This window comes from Halichondria panicea, chromosome 10 (assembly GCF_963675165.1).
Source record: "Halichondria panicea chromosome 10, odHalPani1.1, whole genome shotgun sequence".
Lineage (NCBI taxonomy): Eukaryota > Metazoa > Porifera > Demospongiae > Suberitida > Halichondriidae > Halichondria > Halichondria panicea.
The window spans coordinates 2,963,398-2,980,275 of NC_087386.1; the positions used below are offsets into that span (position 1 = coordinate 2,963,398).

At 43.1% G+C, this 16,878-nt stretch overlaps 2 protein-coding genes across 3 annotated transcripts; one reads left to right on the plus strand and one right to left on the minus strand.

Annotated features, from left to right (window-relative positions):
* The first annotated feature begins 17 nt into the window (after positions 1–17).
* Positions 18–11,318, plus strand: LOC135343113 (fibrillin-1-like). Its single transcript, XM_064540075.1, has 7 exons — positions 18–292; positions 534–784; positions 915–1,115; positions 1,378–1,613; positions 1,708–1,970; positions 2,086–2,287; positions 2,409–11,318. The coding sequence occupies exons 1-7, from the start codon at positions 229–231 to the stop codon at positions 11,167–11,169; spliced, it is 9,978 nt and encodes a 3,325-aa protein (XP_064396145.1). The 5' UTR covers positions 18–228; the 3' UTR covers positions 11,170–11,318.
* On the minus strand, positions 11,310–16,839 carry LOC135343126 (sulfhydryl oxidase 1-like). Of its 2 annotated transcripts, none has more exons than XM_064540092.1 (11): positions 16,688–16,839; positions 16,091–16,453; positions 15,643–15,694; positions 14,954–15,038; positions 14,610–14,697; positions 14,197–14,259; positions 13,901–13,986; positions 13,421–13,588; positions 13,186–13,309; positions 12,818–12,940; positions 11,310–12,230 (listed from the first exon to the last, which is right to left on the minus strand). In XM_064540092.1, exons 2-11 carry the CDS (start codon positions 16,439–16,441, stop codon positions 11,373–11,375), a joined length of 1,998 nt encoding a protein of 665 aa, XP_064396162.1. In that variant the 5' UTR covers positions 16,442–16,453; positions 16,688–16,839; the 3' UTR covers positions 11,310–11,372. The 2 variants fall into 2 exon arrangements, with proteins under 2 accessions (XP_064396162.1, XP_064396163.1); XM_064540093.1 differs by having other exon boundaries at positions 16,706–16,812.
* Between the last annotated feature and the right edge of the window lie 39 nt (positions 16,840–16,878).

The window sequence follows — 16,878 nt, forward strand, 5'->3', positions numbered from 1 at the left end:
TCTGCAGAAAAGAGGGGAGGGGCTGGATAAAGTTGTTTTGGAGAAATCTCATCAACAAGTTGATTTGATGCTAATGTGTTTGTGCTCACCTGCCCAAAAGAGTGCAAGCTAAAATCCAAAATTAGTCAAGGAAAGATTTATTTTTCAAGCCAATAAAGTCTGAGCCCCCCTACTGAGCTCTTGCAAAGTGGACAGCAGCTTAATTTGGGGTTGCCACACCCCCTATACATGATGAAGCCAAGAGAAGCATGGAGCACTTGCCTGTTACTGCAAATCACAATATCAATTATAGGTAAGCTCTGGTAGGGTAGCTAAATATTGGTGGTTGAAACACTCTTTTAAGTGTTACACTTCATCTGAGATAGAAAAACTTTTTGTTGCCTTTTGTACATTTAACATCGTAATTCCTTTCAATTGGTATTTAATTCTGTATACAATATGTATGCATCATTTTTCTGCACGATATTTCAGTACTCGTGCAACCATACTAGTCGTGTGATAATTTCCTCCCTCCCCTTCAATCCTTGTCACAGGACTAGCCAATGCACAGACACCACCACCAGTAGCCTACTATCATGACTCAGGGTATACTGGGTATCCAGTAGGAACTACCCTCTTAAATCAAGCCGGAACTCTCCTAGAAGTACGGTTGAAATTTTGTTCAATTGATGGTGGAATTTTGCTTCATACTTCGGACAGCACTGGCAGTTCATATTTCTCCCTGGGAGTGAATACTGCAAGACAAGTGTATATTGAGTCAAATGTTGGAAATACCCTCCTTCAGGTAAGAGTTTTATTTTACTTTCTCAGCAGTGGCCCAGTGGGTACGCAATTTATGTATTAAGTGGTAAGAATCGATTGCCGAGTGATTGCATGCACATTCTTTATTGCTATTGTCTATTCACACTCATCAGATCACTACTGAAGCAACCCTCACACCCAATCTGTGGTACACAGTCAGTATTGAGCAGCTTGACGAGGGAAGTGATAGGTTAACAGTGTCCATCAATGGAGTTTCCTCACCAGTAATGGCTAGTGCATTCTCAAGGGTCAATTTTGCTGCCTTTAATGGCCCTCTCTTCATTGGTGGCCATCCGGACCCTTCTACTATACAGGTCAGATTATGTTTGTAGGTTCATTCACTTAGTGCCATGGTAAAATAGAATTATAGTTACAGTGTTGCATCTGTTGCACTGTTGCATCTGTTGAGACAATACTAGTATTCCAGCACCATGCACCCCTAACTGTGTGTGGTTTTTTCAAACCACCCACAGAATTAGAATGCATTGCCCTGTGAATACTGATAGTCGTAGGCAATGAATCTTATTTCAGGGAGGTTTTGAATGAATATCACAATGTCATACTGTTTTCTTGCAGGCTGTTGAACTTCGTAATACACTGGATGCATGTATTGAATACTTACTAGTGGACACCCAAAGACTTGATTTGTTTTCCGGTACTCTAACTATGGACGTAACAACCGGTTGTCCCAGACACCACTGTCTCTTAGCGACAAGCTTCACTGTAATAGCTCCGGATTCTTTCATAGAATTCAGTGACGTTGGTACGACTGAAGAACTCTATTTCAGAGTGCAGCTGGAGTTCCAAACAAGGTAATTAAAAGGGACTGACTGTTGCAACTATTAGCTCCTCTCCTGTTAGCAACTACTATGCATCATAATACATTTTATCGTTATTGCTGCACAGAAATCCGGGAGGTATTCTGGTGTTTCTAAGTGAATTTGCTGAGTTTAGTGTGGGGGTGGACTTTCTTTTACTAGCTCTCGACGAAGGCCAGGTTTCACTCTTCTTCAACAACCTGCGTGGAACTCCTGGCTTCACTTCTACTGCAAGAACCGTGGCAACGTACAACGATGGATTAATGCACAGTGTGTCAGCGGAGTTCAGTCAAACACAGCTCCGATTTGTAGTAGACGAGGAAATTTACACCATCAGCATGTATGACTCAGGTATGATTGCCCATTGCACATCCCCATTTTCAATTTTGTTCACTAATTATTGCTTTCTTAACGAGGACCATAATTTTTCATGTCCGAATTTAATTCATTTATTTTCTTTGTTTAGGTACTATCATATGGACCTCAACTGGGCACCCTCCGAATGTGTGGGTGGGAGGAATCCCATCGTCACTGACACCCCCTCAGGAAGTGACTGACACCAGTCCCTCAGTGTTTGTCTCTTTTCAGGGTTGCCTCTTCAATGTGGCTCACACTCCGTCCATTGACATTCCTCTGATGACCTTGAATCCTATCAATGCAGTAGTCAGGTCAGTAGAAAATAAATATACGACTAGCTAGATCTAGTATTATAGTTTGTAGTGACAAGCTTAGCATGGCAGTCGCATCCACACTTACTTTGCTAAACATGACGTACATTATTTTCTGCAGCTCTGTGCTACTAGACAGCTGCGACCCATCACAAACATGCCGTACAAACTGCACCTCCTCTCAAAGAATCTGTGACTTTGCCTGTGTATGCCCAGCTGGCTTTGAAGAGAATCTACAAACTGACACTTGCACAGAAATCAACGAATGTATCCCTAACCCGTGCATTAATGGCGGAAGCTGTACAGATCTAATAGACGGGTTCAATTGCAGCTGCACTGTAGGATTCAAAGGTGATACATGCTCTGAAATCGACTCTTGTAGCCCAATCCCCTGCCAAAATGGAGGGACCTGTACTGACTTTCCCACTGGCTATGTGTGTTCGTGTGAAGATGGATGGGGAGGACTAGATTGCGAGTTTAATATCAACGACTGCATTCCAAATAGTTGTCTGAACGGAGGCACATGTATCGATCAAGTCAACAGTATACTTTGTGAGTGTCCTGCTGAGTTTACTGGGTCAAGATGTGAACAACTATTGGATCCATGTTCGAGTAGTCCATGCGATAATGATGGAAGTTGTCGGAATGACTCAGATAGTTTCACCTGCTCCTGTTTGCCTGGATTTACTGGCGACTTTTGTGAGATTAATATTAATGACTGTATCGGAGGTCCATGCTTGAATGGTGGAACATGTACTGATGGTGTTAACGGCTTTAGCTGCTCTTGTAGGCCTGGTTTTACTGGTAAAACTTGTTCCGGTGATATCGATGAATGTATCCAAATGCCATGTGAAAATGGAGGGATTTGCCAGCAGAAAGATGTTGGAGGCTACGATTGCTTTTGTGTACCTGGTTGGACTGGAATCAATTGTCAACAGTCCGTTAACGAATGTGCTAGCGAACCGTGCAAGTTTGGAGGGACGTGTGTCGATGGTCTCAATGGACACACTTGCATGTGCACCCCAGGCTACACTGGACTGAATTGTGAATTGGATATTGACTTGTGTTTAAATCAACCTTGTATGAACAATGCTACTTGTTACGATTTACCATCTGAAGACTTTTACTGTTTCTGTCTTGATGGATTCCGAGGTACTCGGTGTGAGATTACTATGAGCAGCTGTGATTCGAATCCGTGCAGCGAGAACAGTATGGAATGTGTAGACGTGGGCGGTGGTGCCTTTGAGTGTGTCTGTGAGCCTGGTTACACTGGCGATGTTTGTGGCATTAACATTAACGAGTGTGAGGTTGATCCATGTTTGAATAATGGAACTTGTGCTGATGAAATAAACAATTTCCAGTGCACTTGTGCAGAAGGTTACATCGGACCACGTTGTGAACTAAATATCAATGATTGCACAGAAAGCTCTTGCCTAAATAACGGAACATGTGTCGATGGAGTCAATCAAATCACTTGTGAATGTGTTACTGGTTGGACTGGAATCAATTGTCAACAGTCCGTTAACGAGTGTGTTAGCGAACCGTGCAAGTTTGGAGGGACGTGTGTCGATGGTCACCTTGGATACACGTGTATGTGCACCCCAGGCTACACTGGACCGAATTGTGAATTGGATATTGACTTGTGTTTAAGTCAACCTTGTATGAACAATGCTACTTGTTACGATTTACCATCCGAAGACTTTTACTGTTTCTGTCTTGATGGATTCCGAGGTACTCGGTGTGAGATTAATGTAAGCAGCTGTGATTCGAATCCGTGCAGCGAGAACAGTGTGGAATGCGTGGACGTGGGCAGTAGTGCGTTCGAGTGTGTATGTGAGCCTGGTTACACTGGCGATGTTTGTGACATTAACATTAACGAGTGTGAGGTTGATCCGTGTTTGAATAATGGAACTTGTGCTGATGAAATAAACAATTTCCAGTGCACTTGTGCAGAAGGTTACACCGGACCACGTTGTGAACTAAATATCAATGATTGCATAGAAAGCTCTTGCCTAAATAACGGAATATGTGTCGATGGAGTCAATCAAATCACTTGTGAATGTGTTACTGGGTACACTGGGACAGTATGTGAAACAAACATTGATGACTGTGCTGGAAATCCGTGTCAAAATAACGCGACTTGTATTGATGAACTCAATCGGTTCACATGCGATTGTGCTGCTGGATTCACTGGTACAATGTGTGAAATAAATATTGACGATTGTGCCGCCATTCCATGCCAAAATGATGGAACTTGTACTGATGAAATCGATGGCTTTACTTGCGAATGTGTGCTTGGTTTCACTGGCACAATTTGCGAAGTCAACATCAATGATTGTGCTGAAAATCAGTGCTTGAATAACGGAACTTGTATCGACGGAATGAATAATTTCACTTGCGAATGTATTCCTGGTTTTACTGGAGATAGATGTGAAATTGTCCTGATGCCTTGTGCTCCAATGCCATGTCTTAATGAAGGTACCTGTTTGCCCGAGGGCAATACATATCGTTGTGACTGTCCTTCAAATTTCACCGGACAAGATTGTGAGACGGATATTGACGAGTGCGTATTGTTTGAACCCTGCGACCCTCTGGCAAACTGTTCAAACATTCGAGGGGGCTTTGAGTGTGAGTGCCCACCTGGTCGCATTGGAGATTTATGCATGGAAATTGATTTCTGCACACCTCCTCCCTGCCTGAACGGTGGGTTTTGTATGAATGGTCAAAACAACTTCTCATGTGATTGCATCCTTGGAACGTCAGGGGATAGATGCGAAACCGATATTCGAAACTGCCCCATAGATCGATGCTTAAACGGAGGTGAATGTGAGATGACTGAAACTGTTGGTGTATTCATTTGCAGGTGCTTGGGCAGCTACACAGGAGATCGTTGTGAAGAAGACGTAAATGAATGTGAAACTATCTCACCTTGTCTAGAAGGCTCCACATGTGTCAACACTAATGGCTCTTATTCTTGCAACTGTACTTCTGGTTTTACTGGCCGTCACTGTAATATTGATATCAATGAGTGCGACCAGGATCCATGCGTTAACGGAGTTTGTGAGAACACGCTGGGTTCTTTCTCGTGCAATTGTGACGAAGACTTTACCGGTCAGCAGTGTGATATTGAAGTGAATCAATGCGATCCAAATCCATGTTCAAATAATGGAATTTGTACAGACTTGATAGGCTCATTTGAATGCAATTGTTCCTCTGGATTTACTGGCTCTACATGTGAGGATCTCATTGACCTTTGCACTCCTACTCCCTGTCAGAATGGAGGCACTTGCGTCCAGGAGGGCACAATGTACAGTTGCTCCTGTGTGCCTGGATACACTAGCCAAAACTGCTCCGAAGAAATCAACGAATGCAACCCAAATCCCTGCCAAAATAGTGAAATCTGTCAAGACCTTCTTAATGATTTCAACTGCTCTTGTCTTGCTGGCTACACTGGGTCTGTTTGCGATATTGAAATCAATGAATGCAACCCAAATCCCTGCCAAAATGATGGAACATGTCAAGACCTTCTTAATGGTTTCAACTGCTCCTGCTCTGCTGGCTACACTGGATCTGTTTGCGATATTGAAATTAACGAATGTGACCCTAATCCTTGCGAAAATGGTGGAGAGTGTCAAGATCTCCTTAGCGACTTTAATTGCACATGTGCGCTTGGCTTTACAGGCACTAGATGTGAGAGTTCGATCGATTTCTGCAGTTCTTCCCCTTGCATGAACAATGCCACCTGTGAGAACAGAGGAGTTGGCTTTGTGTGTGTGTGTCTTCCAGGCTACACCAGTAGCTTGTGTGATGAAGACATTAATGAGTGCAATTTCAATCCCTGCCTGAACAATGGTGTCTGTGAAAATCTCATAAATAACTTTCAGTGTTCTTGCTCTCCTGGTTATACTGGAGCTACTTGTGAGGTAGAACTAGATCCGTGCAATAGAACAATTTGTCAAAATGGTGGAACTTGCAACGCTCTTTCTCCATTGATAGCAGAATGCAACTGTGTCCCTGGCTATACTGGACCTCTCTGTGAGATAAACTTCAACGATTGTGACCAAGATCCTTGCTTGAATGACGCCACATGCATGGACCTTGTCGATAGCTTTAGGTGTATCTGTCCTCTCTGTTACTATGGCGACCTCTGTGAGAAGCTCATGGACTTTGAAACATGCTTTAATTGTTCTTGTGAAAACAATGCAACTTGTCAACCTGCATCTGGTTCCGGCTCTGAAAGTGGAAGTGGTATCAGTGAACGACCTTCATCATCTGATCCCCTCCTCCCGTTTACATCTGATACAGAAGTGGAGTGTGTGTGCATGCCTGGTTACACAGGTGCAAGTTGTGAGTTAGATATTGATGAGTGTTTGTTACCAAGCAATCCATGCATGAACGGAGGTGAGTGTCAAAACTTGTTTGGCTCATTTGAGTGCTCCTGTTTGTCTGGTTTCACTGGACGTCTTTGTGGTGTCGATATAGACGAATGCGGTGGTGACCCATGCACGAATGGCACCTGTACGAACCTACCAGGCTCTTTCATGTGTGACTGCATTCTTGGTTTCACAGGGGACCTTTGTAATATCGATATCAATGAATGCTTCCCTAATCCTTGCTCCAATAATGCCACTTGTGTAGACGAGATTAATGGCTTTGAGTGTGTTTGTGAGAACGGATTCACTGGGGAACTATGTGATGTGCTCATTGATAACTGTCTACTGTCACCTTGTCTGAACAATGCAACTTGTGTCAACGTTGTTGATAGTTTCACCTGCCAGTGTGTACGTGGATTTACCGGAGATCGTTGTCAAGAGGATATTAACGATTGTACTTTGGAACCTTGCCTCAATAACGGAACGTGTGTAGATCAAGTGGACTCATTTGCATGTGAATGTGTAGCTGGATTTACCGGAAGTTTCTGTGACGAGAATATCAATGATTGTGAGCTTGACTTCTGCATTAATGGCACTTGTGTTGATGGAGTCGATAGCTATATGTGTATTTGTGATCCTGGATATACTGGAATGGATTGTGACGAAAATATCGATGATTGTGAATTTAACTCATGCATGAATGGAACCTGTATTGACGATACCGGATTCGCAATATGTGTTTGTGATGATGGTTTCACAGGTGAAGACTGTGACATTGAAATCGACCTGTGTGAATTCAACCCTTGCATGAACAACGGAACATGTATGAATGACATCGACTCCTTTTATTGCCTCTGTGTAGAAGGTTTCACTGGAGACTTATGTGAGACTGATATTGATGAATGCAGCCTGATTCCTTGTGCAAACAACTCGACTTGTGTCGACGATATCAACTCATTTACGTGTATGTGTGCCCTTGGTTACACTGGGGAGACATGTGAGGAGAATATCAACGAGTGTGGCCTTTCTCCTTGTCAGAATAACGCCACATGTGTCGATGAGGTTGCTAGCTTTAATTGCATTTGTTCACCAGGGATAACTGGAGACCTCTGTGCAGACGACATTGATGAGTGCACTACTATTGACCCCTGCCTCAATGGGGGTACTTGTGAGAACGTATTTGGTTCGTACATGTGCAACTGTGCAAGTGGATACACGGGTGAGAATTGTGAGACTGACATCAACGAATGCATTATTGATAGCCCTTGTCAAAATGGAACTTGCATGAATACTAATGGATCGTTCATGTGTGACTGTTACCCTGGCTACACTGGACCTTTCTGTGAGATAAATATCAACGATTGCGACCCAGACCCTTGCTTGAATGACGCTACATGCATGGACCTTGCCGATGGCTTCAGGTGTGTCTGTCCTCTCTGTTACTATGGCGACCTCTGTGAGAACCTCATGGACTTTGAGACATGCTTTAATTGTTCTTGTGAAAATAATGCAACTTGTCAACCTGCATCTGGTTCCGGCTCTGAAAGTGAGAGTGGTGTTTTACCGTTTAGTGAAATCAATGGCGTGGAGTGTGTGTGTATGCCAGGGACCACAGGGGAGTTTTGTGAAATAGTAATTGACCCCTGTGAAGATACTCCCTGCCAGAACAATGCTACTTGTGAGTCTACTGGTATGGATTTCAGTTGTTCTTGTTCCCCTGGATACACCGGCCAGCGTTGTCAAGTGAATATAAATGATTGTGATCCCAGTCCTTGTCAAAATGAGGGCACTTGTACAGACCTTGTCGAAAGTTTTAGCTGTTCCTGTAATGCCGGTTACACTGGATCAACTTGTGAAATTGACATCAACGATTGTGAGCCTAACCCCTGTCAGAATAGTGGATCTTGTACAGACCTAGTTAACAATTTCAACTGTTCTTGTCAACCCGGCTACACTGGATCTGTTTGCGATATTGAAATCAACGAATGTAACCCAAATCCCTGCCAAAATAATGGAACCTGTCAAGACCTTCTTAATGATTTCAACTGCTCCTGCCCTGCTGGCTACACTGGATCTGTTTGCGATATTGAAATCAACGAATGCGACCCAAATCCCTGCCAAAATGATGGAACCTGTCAGGACCTTATTAACGATTTCAACTGCTCTTGCCCTGCTGGCTATACAGGATCTGTTTGTAATATTGAAGTCAACGAATGCGACCCTAATCCTTGCCAAAATAATGGCACCTGTGAAGATATTGTCAATGGTTTCAACTGTTCTTGTCAACCTGGCTACTCTGGTCCAGCATGTGAACTCAACATTAATGAGTGCGATCCGAATCCCTGCCAAAATGATGGATCTTGTACAGACTTTGTTAACGATTTCAACTGCTCTTGTCTGCCCGGCTACACAGGTGATGTTTGTGCAGATGAAATCAATGAATGTGACCCTAACCCTTGTCAGAATAATGGAACCTGCGGAGATCTTATCAACAATTTTAACTGCTCCTGTGCTGCCGGTTATACCGGGTCAACTTGTGAAATTGACGTCAATGAGTGTGAACCTGATCCTTGCCAGAATAATGGAACTTGCAGTGATTTAGTGAATGACTTTCGTTGCTCATGTCTGGATGGCTTCACTGGTGCAACATGTGAAGTAAACATCGACGATTGCAACCCTAATCCTTGTGAAAACAATGGAACATGCGTCGATTTTATTAATGAATTTGTTTGTTCTTGTCAAGCTGGTTACACGGGTAAAACTTGTGAAATTAACATCAACGATTGTGATCCTAATCCTTGCCAGAACAATGGATCTTGCACAGACCTAGTTAATGGCTTCAACTGCTCCTGTGCACTAGGTTACAGTGGCTCCCAGTGTGAGAGTCCAATCGACTCTTGTAATTCTTCCCCTTGCATGAACAATGCCACCTGTGAGAACAGAGGAGTTGGCTTTGTGTGTGTGTGTCTACCAGGCTACACCGGTAGCTTGTGCAATGAAGACATTAATGAATGTGCTGCTGATAACAATCCCTGCCTGAACACAGGAGTGTGTTCGAACCTAATAGGATCATTTGGGTGCAACTGCCCCCCTGAATACACTGGCCCCATTTGTGATGTACTAGTTGATCTCTGTGACCCGGACCCCTGTCAGAATGGAGGCACTTGCGTCCAGGAGGGCACAATGTACAGTTGCTCCTGTGTGCCTGGATACACTAGCCAAAACTGCTCCGAAGAAATCAATGAATGCGACCCTAATCCCTGCCAAAATGATGGAACCTGTCAAGACCTTCTTAATGATTTCAACTGCTCCTGTACGATACACTACACTGCAGAGAGTAACTGTATTGATCGTGTCCCTGACTCATTTTGCACTTCTGAAGGCCCTCTGAGCTGCATAAACGGTGGCTTCTGTGAACAGAAATTTCAAATTTGTCAGTGCCCAGATGGTTTCACTGGATTCAGATGTGAAATAAACATAGATGATTGCCCGACAAATGCTTGTGGAAATGGTACATGTGTGGACCTTGTGGAAGCTTATCGATGTGAGTGTGACCCTGGCTTTACTGGAGATGATTGCTCTATAGATATCAACGAGTGTGATCTGAATCCGTGCTCTATACTAGGCACTGATCGCTGTGAAAATCTTGTGAATAATTTCACATGCCACTGTTTGGATTTCTTCGAAGGGACGTTTTGTGATATTCAAGTCTCTTTGTGTGCAACATCATCTGATTGTGTTAATGGGGCTACTTGTGTAGACACTGATCCGGGGCAATTTCGCTGTGAGTGTGGATTCGGCTTCGAGGGAGATTCATGTATTGACGACATCGATGAGTGTGAGCGAGGGGCTTGTGGAGAGAATGGATCTTGTCAAAACCTGATCGGGAATTACACTTGCTCCTGTGATAACGGATTCACGGGTAGAGATTGTGAAGTCAATATCAATGAGTGCGAACTGGAACCTTGTGCCCCTAATGGAAGGTGTATTGATGGGTTGGCAGACTACACTTGTGAATGTACTGATGGCTACACTAGTCGTAACTGTGAAATTGATATCAACGAATGCGACTCTAATCCATGTCTAAGAGGAGGTATGTGCATGGATCGAGTCAATAGCTACGAGTGTGACTGTGACGGTACCGGCTTCACTGGAGGAGAATGTCACATTGATATTGACGAGTGCGTTGAGTCTTCGCCCTGTCAAAATGAAGGAGCGTGTACTAACAATCCTGGATCGTTTAATTGCTCATGCACAACAGGTTTTACAGGTCTCGATTGTTCCGAACCCGCTACGTCTATTCTACCAATCATTATAGGTGCTGCAGTAGGAGCACTCGTAGTTTTTATAGTTATCATACTAATAATCGTCATAGTAATAGTTACCCGGGTGAGATACAGAAAGAGACACGAATCGTACAGCCCATCCAAGACAGAGTTCGGCAGGTCAGAAATGGCTGGTTTTAATGCCCTACCAGAAATACCAGAACCCAAGGAGAGACTTATCTAAACACAATTATACTGAACACTTATCATTCCATTTTTAAACCTACGTACTTATACCCACATGTACATAACACGTACTGCAACCACAGCCATACATATATATGCATTGCTGTTTATATCACGCACTATTATTATTGTCCTGTGTCTTTTATATATATTAAAGTGATGATTATTAAAAAATGATTTGATGCACAACAAATTATATCATTAGAAAAACTTCTTTCTATAGCGTTTCCTATTATACAGCCAATATGCCGCTATGCCGAGGAAAGCAAAACACATCATATACGACATAACACAGATTCCACTGTCTATACTAGTGAAGCCTATACGTTCACTCAGAAGTTGCTGCCTACCGTAGTACTTGTGGTGCAGCTGTGCTGTGTTGGTCATCTTTCTCGGCCAGGCAGCTTTCACAATGTCCGCAGGCTTCACCATAAGTGGAGGGGACAGCTTTTCATCAAACATGGTCTTGGTGTGCTGATCGAGGTGATAAAAGTTCCATAAATACAAGAGAACGGCAGTTCTATTCCAAACAAAGTCCACATCATTCGTAGCGCTGCTATTCTCCAGCAAACTTTCTCCAGCCAGGAATCCAGTGTTGCTAAAATTCGGCTGTGCATGATCCAGTGTCACATGACCCATGGGGTGGTAGCAATAAGGACAAGTCTTTGCCTCAGGGAAGAGAGATTTCGGATAGTAAGGGTCAGAACTGACGGCTCCTCTAAGACGATGATTGACAACATTGTGTGCCTCCCATAGCCAAAGAATAGCGTCTCCATCGTGATGTAGTTTAGAGGTAATGTCGGAGGACATTTTCTCAAAGTGTTTTCTACACGGTTCACAGGACAAGAAGTTATATACGAATGAAGAAAGGGTTCGTAATGCTTCCTTGCTCGAGATGCCCGATGCTGTGAGAGTGGGTGTGGTCTGGGGGAGTGGGAGTGTGAGGACGGTGAGGGTGTGCATGAGCATCCACAATCCACACGGGTAACCACGCAAATGAGAGAGGCTGCCGTTGCATTTCGTCCAATGAGGAGTGACGGGGAACACCCTGTCATCAAGCTGTGTGGGTGTGTGTATTGAGCAAAACATATACTGTACATAAAAGACAGTACAGAACTTATACTCGGGTATAGGTATATATATATAATGTAGAGGAATAAAAGATGAAATGTTTATGCTACCATAGGAATACATAAATTATATCACTACAGCTATACAGAACTCAGTCCAGAACTTATGGCCTGGTGTCACGCGAGTATACATGTAGGTGTGTCCAATATGTGGAGCCAAGGTATAAAAGATGAAGGAAATCTATTAAAGTTTGCCAAGGTCATGCTACATGTGTGGCCTACAAATAGCATGGAGCTCAACCAGCATTAAATGGCCCCCAATATAACGTGAGACATCACAATCATCATTTGTGATGCTTATACTGTAGGATTCCGTGTATACAGTACAGTGCGGCCTACAGCACATGTATTACAGGACTGGTCAAAGCAAGGTTATTAAACGCTTGGTCTTCAATGCAAACAGTGGCCCCCATTGAGAGGACGTGGGTTTTGATCTAATGGTATGAGCCAGATTCTAAGAATGCAAGAATCTGCATTGTGGTTACTACACACCGGACATTATTCACATAATCTTACCTTAGTGTCAATGACCCTGTTCCAGTCAGTCCTGGTGACGAAGCTCCCTGTGCTCTGTTTCTCCACAGCCTTTCTCACTCCCTGTAGGCACTGTGAGGCCACAGGGAAGGGGGTCTCAAATGCCTGGGGGAAGACATGCACATGTAGTAAACGCATATACTATAATACGTATATGTATGCACAGTGGATCATGTACATGTCCATCAAATTACCCACACAACATTTGAGCTGTGGGTTTTCTCTGGCTACATGTAAGTTTACTTATTGGGGCCATTCTGAGCATTCATGAGCAGCATCCAATCTGATATACAATGTCCTATAATTACAAAACATGCTGTGAGCTAATGTACAAAGTTATGCACATGTACCTTCTCCAGTAGACCGATAAACCGGAGTAGGGAGGAGTAGGCGGAGCCCGAGATGATGGAATGGATAGGTACCTCACTCCTGAGGGCGTATGACACGGCACTGAGGAGGTCACTGCGGTGGACTCTGTGAGTGGTGAGTGGGAGGTACAGGTACATGTATATCATATCATCGTTGACAATTATTGTAGTAACGAGATAGTCATGTATTATGTAATTGTCATGCAGTTTCTTTCACCTGTTAATTTTGACGGGGGTGTAGTGAGGGGAGGGGCTAGGGTTATGTGGGTACGACTTCGGTGTAGGCTTGTGACCGCGAACCTTGGGGGCAGATTTAAGCGAGTCCATATACTTGAGAATCACCTTCTTGAAAACCACATATGGATCTTTGTCTTTGAGAATATGGCTGAGTATTATGTGTGTATATGTGTGACGGTGGTGGGCGTCTGTGTGTGTTTACGTGTGAGGGTGGTGGTGTGTGTATGTAAGGAAACACCCAATGCTGGGTCATAATACAGGAAGTGATACAGACTCCACTAAGTGTACAGATCAACCTGTCTCATGATTACAGAGGAGTGTGTAATGCACATATTTACACACATCATTTACCGGAGGTTCCAGGAATTTAGTAATGGAATCTGTGTCCTACTGTTACATGAATGTAACAATTCATGATGGCTACTGACAATGTACTGTGTGTGGGTTTGGTCTATCTCACCCTGACACGACGTGATGGTCTCCTTTGTTCATTTCTATCACCAGGGAGGGCAACTCCAGTACAGAGTAGTGCTTCATCATCAACACCTGCACAGTTGCATACACACAACTACACATACCCATAATAAGGAAATCACTATAATTATACATGTACATGTACATGTAGTGCTTCTGCTCCAAATAATATTTTTAACACTGCATGTGTGTATTAAAATGAATTGCTCCCAAAGTGTCCTCTGTCCTATCTACATATACTACGTGCATATAATTATGTACATGTACAAACTCCGGACTTACATTGGTGTCGAGGACTCTTCTCACCATGACAATATTGTGGGAGTCGAGGAAGTCCAGTATCAGCTGCAACACAGAGACACAGACAATGAGCGTGTGTGTGGTGTGTGTTAGCCTCGATTCCAGGTCACAGGGAAAGGAGAACAAAAGGCATATAGGTGTGTGTGGTTCTATACTAGCGTAATTAATAGTACATGTACTACTATCTCCACCATACAGTGTTATTTGGGTACAGTTGATAATAGCTTTCTTGAAACGAAATCTTACAGTGTACATCTCATCTATAGGTATCTAATTAAGATAGTAAAAATTATTTTTAAAACAGTAGCTACTACAGTAAACATAAAATGTATGTACATGCAACTAGTAGACATAATTACTGAAGCTGATAGAGGTATTGTCAGTATAGAACTAACCCTCCTTCCCACGTAAGAGTTGTTCTTCTCAAACACAAACACTAAGGGTATCCAAGAGTCCTCAGACACAGACAATAGTCCACCATCACTGCAGGGGAGCAATCTTATTATACATGTACTCCTCATAGTATCACCAACCTTTAATAATAATGTCATCGTATAATGTAATGTACAGACTTGAATGCTAGAGGTAACTTGAACAGCCTTAACTTTTAAGCTATGAGTGTCTAACTTCAAAATAATTTGTAGCTCATAGGTACCCTTATCACATGATATAACAAAGATGTATACCCTATGCCCACCCCCTAGCGGAGGGTTATTAACATTACAACGACTGTTCTTACGTGACAGGAGAGAAGTGTTGCACTACAGAGGCTTTATCAATCTCGTTGATGATTGTCTTGAGAATATAATCCTTGCTTCTGGCACCTACATGTAAAGGTGGATTGGGCGTAACTATAGTGAGCTACTCAGTAGTGAATTTTTTATGCACAGGAAAATTGGTTCAACATACAATGGCTACCTGCAAGAAGCTACTCGGGAAACATACAATGACTACCTGCAAGAAGCTACTCGGGAAACATACAATGACTACCTGCAAGAAGCTACTCGGGAAACATACAATGGCTACCTGCAAGAAGCTACTCGGGAAACATACAATGACTGACTACCTGCAAGAAACTACTCGGGAAACATACAATGACTACCTGCAATACAGGAAGCTCTAGTCACAGCATACAGTACACTATATCTACTGACACCTGAACGTAAGTACTGTACATGTAGACGCATATACTGTACTATATAGAACACTTAGAAGACACATGAGTGAGAAACTCTCCTGGCTAGATACGGACTACAGTGAAGGAACTTCATCTACTATGCTCGCAGGGAAAGTCACAGGCTCTATTAGTTCCCAAACTGCTATGATGTCTGTGAATTTCTTCCCATAATTATGTGACAGGCTAGAAGCATAAAACAAAATATCCAATTCCCATTAGTAATGGCCACTATGACAGTGCAAATGTAATACCTTGTAGTGTACGGGAGTGCTCCAGTGGACTGGGGTCATTCGCGCTAAAAAACTGCAAGGAAACACCGACAGAATAAATACGGCACTACGTACATGTGCACGACAATTCATAATAATTGTTAGCCTATAAAAACACATTACACATGGACGTAGACATGCAGCCATCGAATAAGAGGTTTATTATACAAATACTGTACAATAATAACATGCATGGTACTCAGACATCGTTTATATTCAACACGTACCCACAAACACAGTCTATGTACATGTACCTGTAACCATCCCTACAAGGTACCTACAGCAAACCCCTTCACACTAGAAGGAAGCTAAGGGCTTCAGAAACCTTTAGCAGTCGATATACCAAAATTAATAGGTGATTAAGGTGGTCTTTTGTGCACTGTAAGTACGCACACGCACACAGAGGCTGAACAACTCAAGGTACAAGTACCTTCAGAGTGGGATAAGCCTGTACTTTATTCCTATCACAGGCCTTCTGGCTGTCTTTTGATCCAGTGCACTCAACCACCCCTAGTTTGAACGTAGAAGACCACGCCTTCAACTCCGCCCCTATCTCCTTCATGACAGGGGCAAAATGTTGACAGTGGCCACACCAACTCGAGTAAAACTCAATCATCCAGAGTGTCTTGCTCGAGGTGACAGCTCTGTCGAGTGCGTTTCCTTGGAAACAATGTATCCCGGGGGTAGGTGGGTCATACAGAGCACATGTATCTGCGAGGGCGGGAAGGGCAAGCATGAGCAGCACCGGCACCATTGCTAGGAGAACAGCCGGGGGAGACATCTTGTACCTCCACTGTATGGGGATTACACAACATAACACACATTTATACATACAAGAATTTACACTACATTGCTACAATTATAATTACAAGACTGCTGCACTCAACAGGCACAGAAGAGCCTAAGTGGAGTAGGTACGTGTATAGTCTATAGTCCTGTACTAGTATGTGTATGCGTATGTATGTGTACGTGTAGGTCATGATCAATAATTACATGTACAGTTACAATAATACACAACAAATCCTACCTTCAACCATTCACTTGCCTTGATATACTAGACTAGGCTCACTAGACTAGACACACTAGACCCACTATTAATAAAAAAAAAAGTGTAAAAAATCTGATTTAAAGCACAACGAATTCACATTAGAGCCTCGCCCCCTTCCCATTGAGGTCACATTGGGAGCCCATAAAAGAGAAGGGATTCTCTTTACATGG